At 57.9% G+C, this 15,690-nt stretch overlaps 1 protein-coding gene across 3 annotated transcripts in view; it reads left to right on the top strand.

Moving 5' to 3' along the window:
• Positions 1 to 15,690, top strand: part of FAM193A (family with sequence similarity 193 member A) — a 147,017-nt gene that overhangs the window by 79,462 nt on the left and 51,865 nt on the right. For 2 of the 3 annotated variants that reach the window (XM_061421024.1, XM_061421026.1), the window contains exons 3-6: positions 5,801 to 5,946; positions 6,168 to 6,335; positions 9,874 to 10,108; positions 13,754 to 13,878. In XM_061421024.1, the coding sequence (XP_061277008.1) occupies positions 5,801 to 5,946; positions 6,168 to 6,335; positions 9,874 to 10,108; positions 13,754 to 13,878 (674 nt within the window). The remainder of the gene's footprint in view (positions 1 to 5,800; positions 5,947 to 6,167; positions 6,336 to 9,873; positions 10,109 to 13,753; positions 13,879 to 15,690) is intronic. The other variant, XM_061421025.1, reaches the window with a different exon arrangement.

The following is a 15,690-nucleotide window of genomic DNA, read 5'->3' as shown; positions in this document are numbered from 1 at the left end:
TCAGCTGGTAAAGAATCCGCCTGCGATGCAGGAAACCCAGTTCGATTCCTGGGTTGGGAAGATCTCCTGGAGAAGGGATAGGTTACCCACTCCAGTGTTCTTGGGCTTCCCTGGTGGCTCAGATGGTAAAGACTCTGCCTGCAATGCAGGAGACCTGGGTTCGATCCCTGGGTTGGGAAGATCCCCTGGAGGAGGGCATGGCAACCCACTCCAGTATTCTTGCCTGGAGAATCCCCACAGAGGAGCCTGGTGGGCTACAATTCTGGGGTCGCAGAGAGTTGGACACAACTGAGTGACTAAGCACAGCACAGGGTTAAGATTGAAAGCATTTTTTTTTTGATGAAAATTATTTCCAAAACAAAAATAATAGAGTAGCGCTCTTCTCAGATCTTCACATTTGGGTAATAGACGACAGCTGGAATCTCTATCTGCTGTGTGTTAGTTGGTTTGGTTGAAGTTGTATGTGATCACTTTTTCAGATAACTGTGGGTTTTCTCTGGTGCCACACCAACTGTGACAGGTATCAGTTTCTCTTGGTTAGCTGCGGCACTCCGAGTGAATCTCCTGCCCACACGTGAGTGAGCAGCACCGCACGCTGGTCGTTTGTACAGTAATAGGTTACCCAGGAAGGGAGAGCTTCCAGACAGGGACGCCTTTCAACATCCAGCTTTGTTTTTTTTTTTCATAAGTCGCATCTGTTACTGTCACCACTGATATCTTCAGAAAGGTGTCCACATGTGGATGTGCTTTCAAGCCCTCAGTCATGGACACATGTTTTGCAAACTTCTGATTTTTGCTGGAAAGCTCCAGTTTTGGGACTGGCTACGAGTAGCATCAGCTGTTTTCCTTGAAGAGGCAGGCTTATTTTGTTCATTTTTGAGAAGATGTCTGACAGCGTCCAGGTCTGAATGTGCACAGATAGGTCTGCCGGGCCCTCTGTCCGGGCAGGTTGCTGTTTCCGGGACAAGGGGGCTCACTTGGTGTCCAGCTGTGGTCTTTGGCGCATCGCAGAAGTGCTCCATGAAGACTTGCTGTTTTGCTACATTGAATATTCACAAGCCGTGCTTAAGGGTTGAGGTTTAACACAGTTACTGCCTTGGCAGCATCACGGACGCTTGTAAGTGGCGCTGACCCTTCAGCTAAGTGCGTGGTGATGACGAGCGCCGCGGCTCCCGAGCCCGCTGTGCTTCTGGTTCTGTGATGACCGTGGGTCTGTGACACGTGTGTGCAGAGAGAACGGTGTCTTGCCTTGTGCTCGTCAGATCTGCCTTGGTCACTCTTGGTTCTTTCCGTTTCTGTGTAATTGAAAATTACCTTGTCATTCCCACACACGCACACGCAGACAACCGCCAGCACACAGACATGCACGCAGAAGCAGCGTGTTGAGTCTGACCGGGGTGCACCGAGTTGGGAGGAGGAGAATTAACTTCTTTCTAGTGTTAAGTTTTCTGATCCCATAAGTATGGACTCTTTCGCTGCTTATAAATATTCCATGTTTTTCTGTATTATGCCTTTGCAGCTTTAAAAAAAATTTACTCAGTTACTTGACTTTTATTTATTCTATTTCAATGATTTTTTTTTTTTTTTTTTTTTTGCAGCTTTCTTCCTTTAACTTCGTTGGTATAGACGTAACTGACATCTCTTTTTAACCTGTTAACTGGACATTGCTAGACCCTCCCCACCCATCTGACTGTAGGTCAGACAGATCTTTTGACTTCTGTCGAGTGGAGTCCCCGGGTTTATTTTGAAGATTTGTAATTTCAGGGGCTTCCCTGGTGGCTCAGTGGTAAAGCATCTGCCTTCAAGTGCCGGAGAGACAGGTTCAGTCCCTCATTTGGGAAGATCCCACATGCCATGGAGCTGCTGAGCTTGTGTCCAGAGCCCGGGAGCCTCGGTTACTGAAGCCCGCGCGCCCTGGAGCCTGTGCTCCGCAACCAGAGAAGCCCCTGCTGTGAGAATCCCACCCCGTAGCAGAGACCTTGGCCAGGCCTGTGCTAGCAGAGCCGTGGGGGCAGAGGCCAGGCTGAACTCTGAGCAGTAACCGAGTGGCGGGGAAGCTGAGCCGTCAGGGCTAGGGGCTGGTGACTGAGAGCCTGCCTGCCTGTGCAGGGGGCACGGGTTCGATCCTGGGACACGGTCTGGGGATGTCACAGATGCCGCAGAGCGCCTAAGCCCATGCACCACAGCTGCTGAGCCTGTGCTCCCAACAAGAGAAACCCCCGAAATGGGAAGCCCGTGTACCGCAAAGAAAGTAACCTCTCTCACCAAACTAGAGAAGACCCAGCGTAGCCAGAAACCACTCAGCTTTAAAAAGGCGTGAGGGGCTGATGCTTCAGGCGCGTCACTGTGTGGGGAGGAGAGGGTGGACCCGGGAGGGACGGTGAGGCTGAGGGGGCCTCGGAAGGGACGTGAAGTAGCGAAGGGGAGAGCTGGGAGTCGGTCAGGGTTTGCCTTTCATTTACATCCTTTTTGTTGCTAAGTCATATTTGATCTGTGTGTGACCGTGTGTACAGTATACATCTTGTGAGGGATAGTAAGCCCCGGTCAGCACTGGAAGTCAGGCCACCGTGCACCTCCCTGCCCATCTTTTTTTCCCTCCCCTTCTGACAGAGCCATGGTCCTCTCATATTTATCATTCCCTTATTTTCTTAAACCCTTTTAAAGATGCCTGCATGTGTGTAATAAGTATTCTCATAAGTTATCTTTCCCGTTTTGATCCGTGTGAAGTGCTGTGCGTGTGCTGCCTCCGTTCACACGCGCCCTCGTGCTGTCTGGGTGGCTGCCGTTTCCCTTTGCGCTGATGTAATTAATTCACTCTTCACAAACCACAGTTCACACATAATTTAGTGTGTTATGTATTGTGATTTATTCATCAGTAATTTTGTTGAACTGTGGACAAAAGACAGTTTTCAGTACATGGTTCTGGGACAATTGGATGTTCACACGAGAAAGAATGAAACGTGGCCCATGTCTTACAGCACTCAGAAACATCAGCTCAGAATGGGTCACAGACTTCAGCGGAAGATCCGAAAGTTTGAAACTCCTAGGAAATAAACCTCCTTGATGTGGTCTCAGAAGTGAGTTTTTGGATTTGACATCTAAAGCAGAAGCAGCAAAATAAAAAGTAAACAGCTGGGGCCACATAAAGAGCTTCTGCATAGCAAAAGACCATCAAGAAACTGAAAAAGTCTGCAGAATGGAATAACAAACCACATATCTGATAAGGGGTAATACCCAAAATATATCGAGGACTCTGTACAACTCAGCAAGAAACCAAACGACGCAGGTGAAAAACACACACGGGGGCCTTTCCTGCTGATCCAGCGGTTCAGAGCCTCCCGGTCACGGGTCGTATTTTCCTGCCTCGTGACTCTGTTGCTGGTTGTGGACATTGTGCATCTTATGTGGTTGAAGTTCTGGGTCTTTTAAACTGCGTGGGACTTGGGCAGAGCAGAGTGACTGAAGGTAGCCTGTCTGAGAGGCACACGGTGAGGGGGCGCGTTTGTGGTTCACCACGTGGTCTCTGCACTCCGCTCCTCCCTTGTCAGCGGGAGGTGTTCCTTCCCGGGATCCTGGCTGAGCCTGCCCCCGGGTGCCCGGCAGCGTCTCTGGTGCTCGTGTGCAGTGGCTGGCAGGTCAGAAAGGGTCCCGCCCTCACGGGACAGATCTTGTCGTGGGGAAGACAGGTAGCAGTTTGTCAGGACCCAGATCAGGACCGGCAGCACGCCGCTGGTGTGGACAGGCCCACTTGAACGTGAGGAGTGAGGAGCCAGCGACAGGAGCCCAATGTGCAGACCCGAGAGGGAGCCGCCTGGTGCACAGGGGCAGCCCTGCGGGGGGGCGGCGGCTCCAAGGGCACACCTGGAGCGGGGGCCGCGGGGGGCTGCGGCTGGCAGGCTCGCCGGGCCCAGGAGGGGGCCACGGCAGAGGAGCCCTGGTCACAGGGCGGAGAGCGCCAGGTTTGGAGCGGAGAGCTGGTTCAACACCCGTCCAGTCCCCCGAGTAGGCATCTTTGCTGAAGAGTGGCTGATGGGATTCTTCTGTCACCGCCGTCACAGGCTCGGTGGGTCACACTCTGTGTGCAGGGACCGGCGCAGTCATGTAGAAGCAGACCTTTGTCCGAGAACCCTGAAGGCTGGGAGGACTGCAGAGTGTTTGCAAGTGCTGATGGCAGCGGGGGCTGTCTGTGGGATCCGCATGACCTCACTCGTGTCTTAAACACCACCTGCCGCGGCTCGGAGGACGGGTCCCCGGTGTGTGAGCTCGTGGCACCGCAGCGTCACGGCCCGGGGGCCAGCGGTGGCTTCAGCCGGGCGGGCCCCGCAGTGGTCATGGGTGTGTGCGCGAGCACGGCTGCCACCCCCAGCACGGCCGCCCACCCACCGCATCTGCCTGCCCGTCCCTGCCCGTCAGACCATCGCCCCTCCGGGCGTCTTCAGAGCGGGATTGTCTTGTCTTCAGGTATTCGGTTCTGTCCACAAAAGATCCCGCTTGTCTCATCTGGCTCAGGGCTGCGGGTCGGGGTGGGGGGCACGGCCGCCTTTCCCGCGTCCTTGTTGCCCCCGCTGCCTCTGTTGCTCGCGGTCTCGCTGTGGCTCTCTGGGGCCCCGACACCCTCGTGGGCCCGCAGCAGAGGCTCTTGCCCGTAGGAGGTTGTGGTTTTCCTGGACTGAGCTGGGATCTGGCACTGGCCTGCCTGCTGGGGACTGTGACGCCCCGTCCCCACTCTGCCTCCAGAGTCATCCCAGGGTCTCGCACACAGTAGAAGCTTTCTCGGGGATTCCTTCGTGACTGCAAGCCCTGCTTCAGCTCGGGGGTGGCTCCCTGCTCCCACCCCCATGCATGGGGGATTTTCTTGCGCTGGGTCTGCCCGGCTCTGCGGCCAGCGGGGCTTGTCTGGAGACTCCACTCTGCCCGCGGGGGCAGGGGCGGGACAACGCGGTCCTCTGGTTCACAGCCTCTCCTGTGGGGTCCCTGCTTGCGGCTGGGGTGCTGGGTGGAGCTAGCCGCTGGCCAGCCAGCCCTGGGGGAGAGCACGCGTGCACCTTCCTGCCACATGTGGGGGCCCACAGCCCTCAGACCAGAGTCCAGGCCCCATCCCGGAGGGACAGAGTGGCAGCTGCGTGGGCCCCAGGACCGGGTTCTGAGGCAGAAGGAGGTGGGGGTGGGGGTCTGTGTGCAGGGCCGGGGCTGTGGTCTCCGTGCTGGCCAGGCTGGGGGTCCAGGTCTGAGCCTGCTTCCCGCTCGGTTCCATGGGACAGACTCAGAGAGTGGCCGCCGTGGGTCCGCTGAGCACCGTCTCAAGTGACGGGGGTGGGGGGTGTCACTTGGGGGCGGTGTCCCCCGGGGTGGTGGTGGCAGTCAGGGTGCTGGAGTGGAACTGCTCTCTTTTTTCTTTTTTAGTAGAAGGATAATAGCTTTACAATATCGTGTTGGTTTCTGCCCTGCATCAACTTGACTCAGCCGTCGGTATACATATGCCCCTCGCTCTTGATTCCCCTCCCACCTGTCTCCCCATCCGACCCCTTTCGGTCGTCAGAGAGCCCTGGTTTGGGAACTGCTCTTTTTAAAAGACTGTCCTCGCGTGGTTATGATGTGACTTTCAGAAGGTTAAAAAAGTAATTTGTCCCCGGCAAAATTCTCGAATGTCAAGAGAGAGTTTCCTACACATTGTCAGTTGAAACGTTTTCTTTTTAACGTGAAGGTTTTACATTTTTTCTAAAAGGTGTTTTCCTGAACAGTTAGTGGCTAATTGGGCCACGACATTTAACGTGACGCGTCTGTTCCGCTCTCTCTGAAGCAGGGTCAAGACTTCCTTCTCCACACCCCACTCAGCTCGCAGACGGAGGCTGGCAGTGGTGGGAGGCTCGCCCTGGGCGCTCAGCCGATGCCCGTGGCCGCCCCCGCGGACCCCGCGTGCGCCTGCGAGGCCTGCAGCGAGCGCAGGTACCACCCAGGCTCCCCTGCTCTCCCGCCCTGAGGACTGCTGGGAGGGCAGGGGCTCCCCGGATCAACGAGAGGTCTGGGTCCGGGGCCCCACACACATGGGGACTAGGGGGGCTGCCGCCGCTGGAAGATGGGGAGGAGAGTGGGCCGGGGGCACGGGGGTGTCCCGGGCCGGTCGGCCCCTCGGCCCCCTGACTCTGCTCCGATGCCTGTGTCCCTAGGGAGATGTCAGCGGAGGCGGAGCGGGAGCCCCAGCAGCTGCAGAACTACTGGTCGGAGGTGCGCTACACGGTCCGCTGCATCTACCGGCAGGCGGGCACCCCGCTCGCAGACGACCAGGACCAGTCCCTGGTGCCCGACAGGGCGGGGGTGAAGGAGCTGGTGGACAGGTACGCCTCGCCCGGGCCCGGCCCCCCAGCCCCCGGTGCTCAGCGGGCCCCTCGAGGGGCGGCCTCAGGCACGCGGCAGTGGCACACGGGCCGGTCAAGGCTCCGGTTCCGATCTTGCTGGACTCTGGTTACCTGTGGGTGAAGGTGAACGGACGTGTTCCCGTTGTTCCCTAGCATTGAGATCGGCAGTAGCGCTCCGTTTGGGCACTGGCTGGCCCCAGGGCAGTGGGGAGGGTTTCTCGGGCCCTACTGCTTTGTTGCCTCGTGGAGGAGAGGCGGTCACGCCCCTGAGGAGGTGAGGGACTCTGGGCTCTGTGGGGTCAGGTGGTGCCTGGGGAGCCAGCTGCTGGCCTGCTCATATGGGTGTGTGTCGCTGGGAGGGGCTCGGGGTGTGGCTGGGGCCTTGTGCACATCTGCAGTACAGGATTTGTTCTTACGCAGTTTGTACACTTTGGGTGAGGTGAAATGAAAGTCGCTCAGTCGTGTCTGACTCTTTGCGCCCCCATGGACTGTACAGTCTGTGGAATTCTCCAGGCCAGAATCCTGGAGTGGGTAGCCGTTCCCTTCTCCATGGGATCTTCCCCACCCAAGGATTGAACCCAGGTCTGCTGCATTGCAGGCGGATTCTTTACCAGCTGAGCCACCGGGGAACCCCTGACTCAGCTGCTAAAGAATCCGCCTGCCAGGGCAGGAGACACAGGTTTGATCTCTGGGTGAGGAAGGTCCCCTGGAGGAGTAAATGGCAACCACTCAAGTATTCTGGCCTGGGAAGTTCTTGCCATGGACAGAGGAGCCTGGTGAGCTACCGGCCATGGGGTCACCAAGAGTCAGAGCTGACCTGTTACAGCGACTGAGCCGCCACCACCACCATAGCTCCTGCCATCTTTTTTCTCTCTTTAGGGGTGTTCCAAATAAAAGCTGTGAGTTAAGTGATTCTCATTTTGGTCTTTTTCTCCTGGTTTGCTCGCAGTCTCTGAGGCTCTGTAAGCTCCTGCTCGCTGTGTATTCTGGAGGCAGGATGGGTGACTGGCCATGGGCAGTGGCAACTAGTTAGTGATTTGTTGCACCTGAGATGGCTCTAGGCAGTATATGCCTTATCTAGCAGTTGGGTTTCCTGGTGAATATTAGGAAAATATGTATAACCTGATTGTCAGACCCATAACCTCACAGCTGTGGGTGCTTAGGAAGAGGCCGAAGTAAAGCAGAGACAGTTGAAGCGCTCGGCGGATAATAGTGAGGGTGGGCATTGTGGTGGAAGCTGTGGTGGTGCCCTGCACGCGGCTGAGGTCTGGGAGGCGGCAGCGCCCTGGTGAGGGACCGTGCTGTGGAGCTGCAGGGATTCCAGCCCCTGACTGAGGTCTGTGTGTCTCATGTTTTCACATGTGTTGTATGTACTGTGTTTTTTGTGCTCTTCACGTCTAGAGGACACTTTTTTTGTTGTTTCAAACGCCAGCACAGACGCCAGGAAGGGTATGTGCGGGGCCCATTTCTGGGGCTCATGCAGCTGGCGGTGACTCCCGTGGCCCTCGGCGTCCAGCACTCCACCCTGGCCCCCCAGTCTGTGCTCACACCCCACCAGCGCACTCCAGCCACACCGGTTCTCATGCTGCCGCCACAGATGGTGCTGGTTTCTGCTTTTCGCTCTGTCTGGAGTGTTTTCCTCACTCAGATTTCTTTTCTCCCTTCCATCCTTCCCGTTGGGCTTCCCTGGAGGCTCAATAGTAAAGAATCTGCCTGCCACTGCAGAAAACGAGGGTTTGTCCCTGGGTGGGGAAGAGCCCCTGGAGAAGGAAACAGCAACCCACTCCAGTATTCGTGCCTGGAGAATCCCACCGGTAGAGGAGCCTGGTGGGCCGCAGTCCATCAGGTTGCAGAGAGTCAGACACGACTGAGCGACTTCACAACAGCAGCAGCCCTTCGAATTAGACTTGAGAGCCACTGTCTCAGACCACTGGACCTGACCCCAAGGGCCTCCACCCCTCCTTGCCCTCCCCTCTTTTGTGTTGTGTTACCCCGCTGCCTGGAGTCGCGCTGTGCCTGGAGCCCTGCCGCCGGGACCAGTGTTTGTCGGACGTGCGGCTGGGAGAGCTTCCACAGAGTGTCCGTCCTTCTGCCTCAGTCAGGACTTTTACAAAGTCTGCCAGAGGAGCACGTGGTCATGGTTAAACATGTAAGGTACAGAAATGGAGAAAGAGACGACGCACAGCGTGTCCAGTCCCCAGGCACAGGGCACCACAGAGGAGGCACTCGGCCCCAGTAAGGCCTGCTGCCCCCGTGTCGTCTGAGACTTCTGTGACCCTCCTTAAGAGATGAAGTGCGTTGTTTCAGAGAGCAGCCTCTATACTGGTAATTAAAATTATACTTGTTATCCTACATTTAAAAACTAACAGGTCGATCTGAATTGAACTAACCACAGTGGGAATTGCTCAGTTCTTCTTGTTCTCTGGCCATGGTTTTAATAAGGCTACAGGGTTCTGTTTTTATTTGGCTCTTGTCTTTTACAGCCAAGGTGGTTTGGTATGATGAGTTAAAAATGAAATGTGCTCAGTCGCTCATTCGTCTCCGACTGTTTGCAACCCCGTGCACTGTAGCCCGTCAGGCTCCTCTGTCCATGGAGTTTTCCAGGCAGGAATCCTGAAGTGGGTCGCCACTCCCTTCTCCACGGGATCTCCCCGACATAGGGATTGACCCTGCATCTCTTGTGTGTCCTGCATCGTAGGCAGAGTTTTTACCCACTGAGCTGCCTGGAAGCACAAGTGAAATAGGTGACAGCTTCTCTCTATCTTGCCCAGCGTGGTGCCCAGCGGGGAGAGGGGCCGTGGTCCGAGTCCAGGAGCCGTATTGCTCTTGGGTTTGCTCTCGTGTGCCGAGCTCCCGTGGTGCTCCTGGTGGCGGGCGGTACACGGAGCCCGTGCCTGCTGCTCCGGTGTCATCGGTTTCCATCTGGAGGCTCCTCAGAAGTGCACAGTGAAAGCCAGGGGGCTCTTTAACCACAGTCCTGCCAGTTACTGTAGAACAAGTTTGTAAAAGCTGACAGTCTCCATGTTAGAAAGGAAATTCGTGAAACGGATACTTGCTGTTGTGGCCTGATTGGGGGCATGTCCTGATTTGTTGTCTCTGATCTTCAGCTGACACGTTTTATCTCATCACTTAGTTTTTTGGTGGGATAATTTGTTTCTTAAGATTTCTCTGGTGATGAGAACAGTACCAGCCCATTTGGACTGTAGACTGAGTCACTAGGAAGGAGGACGAGCCGGCCTCCTGCCCAGGCAGCTCCTCTGGGGTTGTTGCTCCTCACCCGGCAGCACAGACGTGTTCAAAGACAGCGCTTGGGTCTCCTGGCATCCCAGCCTGGCTCCCCTGCGCACGCTCTGCCCCCTGCTGGCTGGCTGCGTGAGCGACCCCCGCCCCGCCCCCATCTGACAGGGCACTCAGCGGGCGCCAGTCTCCCTGTCTGCGCAATGAGCTCGGGGCGCCCCGCCCGTCGGGGGTGACTGTGAGCAGGCCCTGCAGGTGAGTGTGCCTCTCTCCCATGCAGGCTCTGTGAGCGGGACCCCTACCAGCTGTACCAGCGGCTGGAGCAGCAGGCGCGGGAGTACGTGCTGGAGATGAAGGTCCGGCTCCTGCGGCAGCTGTCAGCCGCATCCAGAGTGAAGCCGCCGTCTGGCCTGCAGGGCCCGCCGCAGGCGCACCAATTCATCTCCCTCCTCCTGGAGGAGTACGGCGCCCTGTGCCAGGCCGCACGCACCATCAGCAGCTTCCTCGGCACGCTGGTGAGGCGCCACGTCTGCGGGGGGCCACAGCCTGTCAAGCTGTCCCCTGCTCGGGCGAAGTGCGGGGCGTGGGGGCTGCTTCCCCTCCTTGGGCAGGGGGCGGGGGCTGCTCCCCTCTTTCCCGTCCCTCAGGACTTGGTTGCTGCACAGAAGCAGGAGCACCGTGTGGGGACGTTGGGGCCCAGGGAACAGCGTGGGCACAGCGTGAGGGGGAGGAAACGGTTCGCAATGATGGGGGCATGTCTCTGCGGGGCCGGAGTGCTGTGCTGCGCGCACAGAGGCCGTGCTGGGGTGGGGCAGGGCGTGGGGGCTGCCCAGCGCTGGACTGAGGAGGGGTTTGTGGTCAGGTGGGATGCCGGCCCCCGTGGGCGTCTTCCAGTCCTGGTGAAAGGGACACACAGACCTGCTCTCCCTGGGCCTCTGACCGCCTCAGAGAGGCCGTGGCCGTAGGGGCTGCAGGAGGAGGTGGTGGAGACGCATCTCCTGGGACCTGGCCTCGACGGCCTCGGCGCACCTGCTGGCTGGAAGGAGAAACAGGCCCTCTTTGCTTCCTTGGTTTACTAACAGTCTGTGGAGGTGGTCCTCATTGCTCACATTTTGTTATTAAATGAAGCTGCTTTCTTCGTGGTAAAACAGTGTCTTGAAACAAATACAGTCAGTTTCAAAACTGGTGGTTCTGAAGACTTGAGCGTAAGGGTCTCTGTGTGACTCTGAAGTTGGCAGGCCTCGGTAGAAACAAGCCAGTCCTGCAGGTGGGTTCCGGGTCCAGGGCCGCCTCGAGCCTCGCTCCAGTAGAGCCTGCCACTCCTGCGCGGGGGGAGCCCCGAGGGCCGCGCTGCCGTGCGCGGAGCGGACGCCTCGGCGTCTGGCTGGACGGAGCACGCGCGCTTGCTTGTGTCTGCCTCTGTGCTCAGCTTGTCAGGCTGTTTCGGTTGAAGTTTTCAAGAAAATGGGGCCTCACACGGCTATTTACTTGGGAAGGGGAGGAATATTTTCGTAGATTTCTCAGTCCATTGTGGGTATTCTTTGAGGCAGTCTACCAGAGCCCGAGTACTTCTTGGCGGTTGGCTGCAAGGTGGGCCTGAAACTGTCACCCGAGCGAGGGGACTCTGCTCCGTCACTGTCTGTTGGGGTCGCTCAGCCTTCAGGTGGTTTTTGAGCATCCGACCTTGATCATTTGGGAATCCCTGGTTCACTGAGTGGGTTGCGCAGAGCTGCCTGATGGTCTGCAGTGTCCAGTTCAGCAGCGCTGTCCTCAGTGTGGACCAGCCCCGCCGCCATCACTGTTGACCTCTTCGGAAGGGCCCCTACACGCGGAGGAGCTTCCAGGCCCAGTGCCAAGTGTCCGTTTGCCGGAGTTGTGAGTTTTGCTTGAAAGCTCGGGTTTTGTGGTTGGCCGCAAGAGGGTCCTCCTCCGCGAGTCCCCTGGCCTGCTCCCCCTCTGCTCGCCACCCCGCCTCTCCAGGGCAGTGCCCTCTGCAAGCCCAGAGCTGCAGAGCACGTGCACCGCGGCAGGAGGTCGAGGGCATCTGCACATGTAACTTTCTGGGAAGCGTCCTTGTGCCTCCGTTTGTCCAGGAGATGCCTCCCCAGCTGTAACAGGCGGGAACCCTGAGTCTCCCTTCTCAAGGACAGCAGGATCTTGACCAGCCTGCTGTTTCTCAAGTTCTGTTAGGACGTGACCGCACACGCTTGCCCTCCTTCCCAGCCCCACCGTCTGCGGGAAGTGACAGGCGGGAGTGTTGGGGTGGAGGGGCCAGGGCCAGGTCGGCCGGGAGCTCTCCTGGGGCCTCTGGGTGCAGCCACACTGAGTCTCTGCTGCCGCCCCCCTCCCCCCGCCCCCCGCGTAGTTGCTGCAGCAGCTGTGACCGCACACCCCCGCAGGCCCTGCCTCCCAGGCCCTGGCAGGCTGCCCGGCATGTGAATGGGGCACCGTGGCCCCAAGGTCAGGGTTACTGTGTGGGCTGTGGGGCGTGCTGCTCACTGGTGTGCGTTGCTGTCCCAGGTTGATCTGAGATTGTGAAACGAGTATGGGGTCTGCTGTTTCTCTCACACGCCTCGTCTGGAAGCATAATTTCAGATCTGAAAAAATACCAGTGTCTTCCTACAGCAGTCCTCGCCTTTGGTCACCTCTAGCTGATGTGCCCAACCCTGAGCTCTGGTCCTGTTCCTGCCAGCATAACTCGGGGCTGCGCTCAGACCAGCGGGCAGGGACCATCCCCTCTTCACAAAAACATGCAGCAGCCAGGCTCGCCCGTGGCTCCGGGACCCTCCCGGGACCCTCGCTCCTCCTCCTGCCACCTTCGCTCTGTGCTCTCTGTCGCAGGGACGGGTCGCAACCTGGGCGCGGGCCTCTGCCCTGCCCCCTGGGAGCTTGGAAGCTGCGGCCCGCTGCGTTGTCTCTGTCCGAGCTGGCGAGGTGCCTGTGCGGAGGGGTCCCTGAGGAGTGTGTGTGTGCTGTCCCCACGCCATCTGTGGCTCTGTACTCACGACGAGCACGTCTTCACACAGCGTGCCTGATTCAGGCTCAGGCCCGGCCTCAGCCCCGCCCAGCTTTCTGGTGTGGGAATGGCTCTGAGAGGCACTGCACGAGAGACTGGCGTGAAGCGTTTTGGTAAAACATGCAGTGAGAGCCGACAGTGGAAATGCAGACAGAGGTGAGGGTCCGAGGGCCCCTGCCGAGGCTCCGTGCGGCTCCAGAGCGCTCACAAAGCGTGTAGCCCGTCTGTGTGCGCGTGCGGAGCAGGCCTTCGTGCCTGCAGCATCGTTCTGCAGGTGTGTGTGGGTTCAGGAACGGGCGCGGTTCCCCTTCGCTTGCTCTCTCAGCCCATCCGTCCCCTGCTGGTGAGGGCACAGGACACTGGGGTGTCCGCAGGGAGATCGTGTCCTGACGTCCCCCAGTGTCAGCCCTTCTGCTCGGCTACGCTAAACAGTGAGCGGGAGCAGACTCGTCGGTGGGTGGCATGAGGCGCGGCTCTGGCGGGGACGGGGGTGCCGTGCTCCTGAAGTCTGTGGAGCTGTCGGTCGCTCAGAGGAGGCCGTCTTCCCATGTGCGAGATGACACACCGTAGGGAGCCTGCATGTGGCCGACATGCGAGTTCACGAACGTGTGGTTGCAGTCAGAGCACGTGAACGGAGCCCTGGGCCCCTGTTCTCTCTAGAGGTCACTCGCTCTGATGGCCGGAAGGGTGTTGAGTGTGTAAAGCGGTTGTGGAAAGTAACGGATGAGGTGGCCACGTTCATCAGGGAAAGGAGGAGCTGACCTCCCCACGAGGTTGCCAGCATGGAGTTCTCGGTCTGTCAGACTCACCTCAGGCTCTTCTCTGGACAGGCTCTGGATCGTCCCTGGGTGCCACAGGGTGGGTACGCAGTGAAGTCGTTTGCGAGGGCTCTCAGTCGGCTCGAAGGCCCCGTGGTGAGAGACGCCATTGGCTGTGCACTGAGCTCTCTCCTGCGCCCTCAGCCGTGTGCGTCTTGCTGAGTCAGTCAGGAGGAGGCTGCAGGCCCAGGGACTCGCCGCCCTCGGAGCGCGGTGTTCTGGCCTGCATAGAGGGACGTGGTTTGTGGGAGGTCAGGGAGAGCGTGCTCTGCCAGTTTTCCAGTCTTTAATTCAGCGTGTCTTCTCGTATCTGTCTCATTAACTAGGAAAATGAGCACCTGAAGAAGTTCCAGGTGACGTGGGAGCTGCACAACAAGCACCTCTTTGAAGACCTGGTCTTCTCCGAGCCGCTTCTCCAGAGCAACCTGCCAGCCCTGGTGTCGCAGATCAGGTAGTCGGTCTCCCCCGCGTGCGTCCTGCCCCTGGGGCGCAGCAGCTGTGCGCCTGGACACCTCTGCCACGGCAGTTCTGCCAGGAAAGTGCAGGGCTTAGGGGAGAATGCCGCTTGGGGAGAAAGCTCACAACCCGATGAGTAATGCAGTTAAACTTAGAATAACAAACCCAGGATTGATGCGACTAAGAGTTAACGTCACAGATTTCTCCTGATAAAGGAAAGCTGCGGTACAAGGTGCTTTACTTGACGAGACGCGGGTTCTGCTCGGTGGCCGTGGGGTGGTCCCCTCTGTGGCACTTGGGTGGGGAGGGAGGTGGGCTGATGGGGCCGGGGGCGCAGGAGGGGGCCCGGTCGCCTCTCCGGTCTCTCAGACGCGCCCCCCGCCTCCGGGCTCGGGGCTTCCTGCTGCAGCATGTCTCCGGAGCTCCATAAGGCGTGCCGAGCATGGAGTCCCGTACCGTGCTCGGGATCCCTCACTCTGGTGATGGGGAGGAGAGAAGCCCCCGTCTTTATTCCTCACTACTCATGTGCATTTCCATACATAGTCTTCCCTGCTTTTTGATTTGCTTTTTTTTTTTTTTTTAATAGAAATGATCTCATAAGTTAATTCATTTAAAGAAACTGACTTAACTCAGGAAGGTCCTGTGTCTCGGTGGTTTGGTTTGGTTTTTTAATTTATTCATTTATTTCTGGCCGCACTGGGTCTTCCTGCCACTCGGGCTTTTCTCCGGCCGCGGTGAGCGGGGGCAGCTCTTCGCTGCGGCACGCAGGCTTCCCGTCGAGGGGGCGTCTCGTTGCCGAGCACAGGCCCAGGAGTGGTGGTGCACGGGCTTAGTTGCTCTGCGGCATGTGGGATCTTCCTGGACTCGGCACCAAGCCCGTGTCCCTTGCATCGGCAGGTGGACTCTTGACCGTTCTGCCGTCAGGGAAGTCCTTGTGCCTATGTTTTTTAAGAGCTTTATTGAGGTCTAATTCACAAACCATATTAATTCTCTTAAAGTGTGTGATTCAGCAGCTGTAATTACATTTTTAATAATGATTGGATGACCACCACCAATATTTCCAAAACTTCCCTGTTGCCCCAGATAGGCTCTGTCACCATTACATGCTGACCTCCATTCCTTTTGAGGTGCTCTAGTCTGCAGGCCCCACCCTGCCCACTTCCCCTTGCAGTCAGCCTGTCGAGGAGCTGGCACCACGGGTCCTGCAGGGCCGCCGGGCCAGGTGATGCAGCGTGCACGCCCTGGGGGCCCAGCTGGCCCGTCTGTGTGGCCGCAGTTGGCGATGGAGCGGCCGCCCTACCAGACTCTGCTGTCCCTCGGGGGGCCAGGAACCTGCTGTAGCTGCTTAGCTTGTGGTGGTTTCCGGAGCTGTGGCTTGACTTGGTCTTTATTTTTAATACATATTAATCGTTAAGGGAATATTTAATTGGGCTTGTAAATAAGTAAACTTACCCACAGTGATTTTACGTCATTTTCTTTCTCACTTCCCACCACATACTGTTTCACATAGATATTGTTCATCGTAGATACCACCACCCGTTATGTGGGGTGGTTGTGTTTGCAGAGTGACTGTGGAGAGAATGGCCTGTGTGCTGGACCGATGATGCTGTCTGACCCTGAGCACACTTCCTGCCATCGGGGGGCTTCCTGTTCTGTCTGCACTCCAGCCTGTGCCTTCCGGTCATGCTCTGAGTGCCACCCGCGCCCTCAGAAGTCCAGGACCACCCCTGCCCCCACCCACAGCTTCTTTGCCCTCCCCTGGCTCTGAGCAGGTCTGCAGCGGAGCACAGGAGAGCGCCTCGGGCCT

The sequence above is a fragment of the Bos javanicus genome, chromosome 6 (assembly GCF_032452875.1).
Source record: "Bos javanicus breed banteng chromosome 6, ARS-OSU_banteng_1.0, whole genome shotgun sequence".
Taxonomy (NCBI): Eukaryota; Metazoa; Chordata; class Mammalia; order Artiodactyla; family Bovidae; genus Bos; species Bos javanicus.
This window is presented reverse-complemented; position numbering and strand designations above follow the sequence as displayed.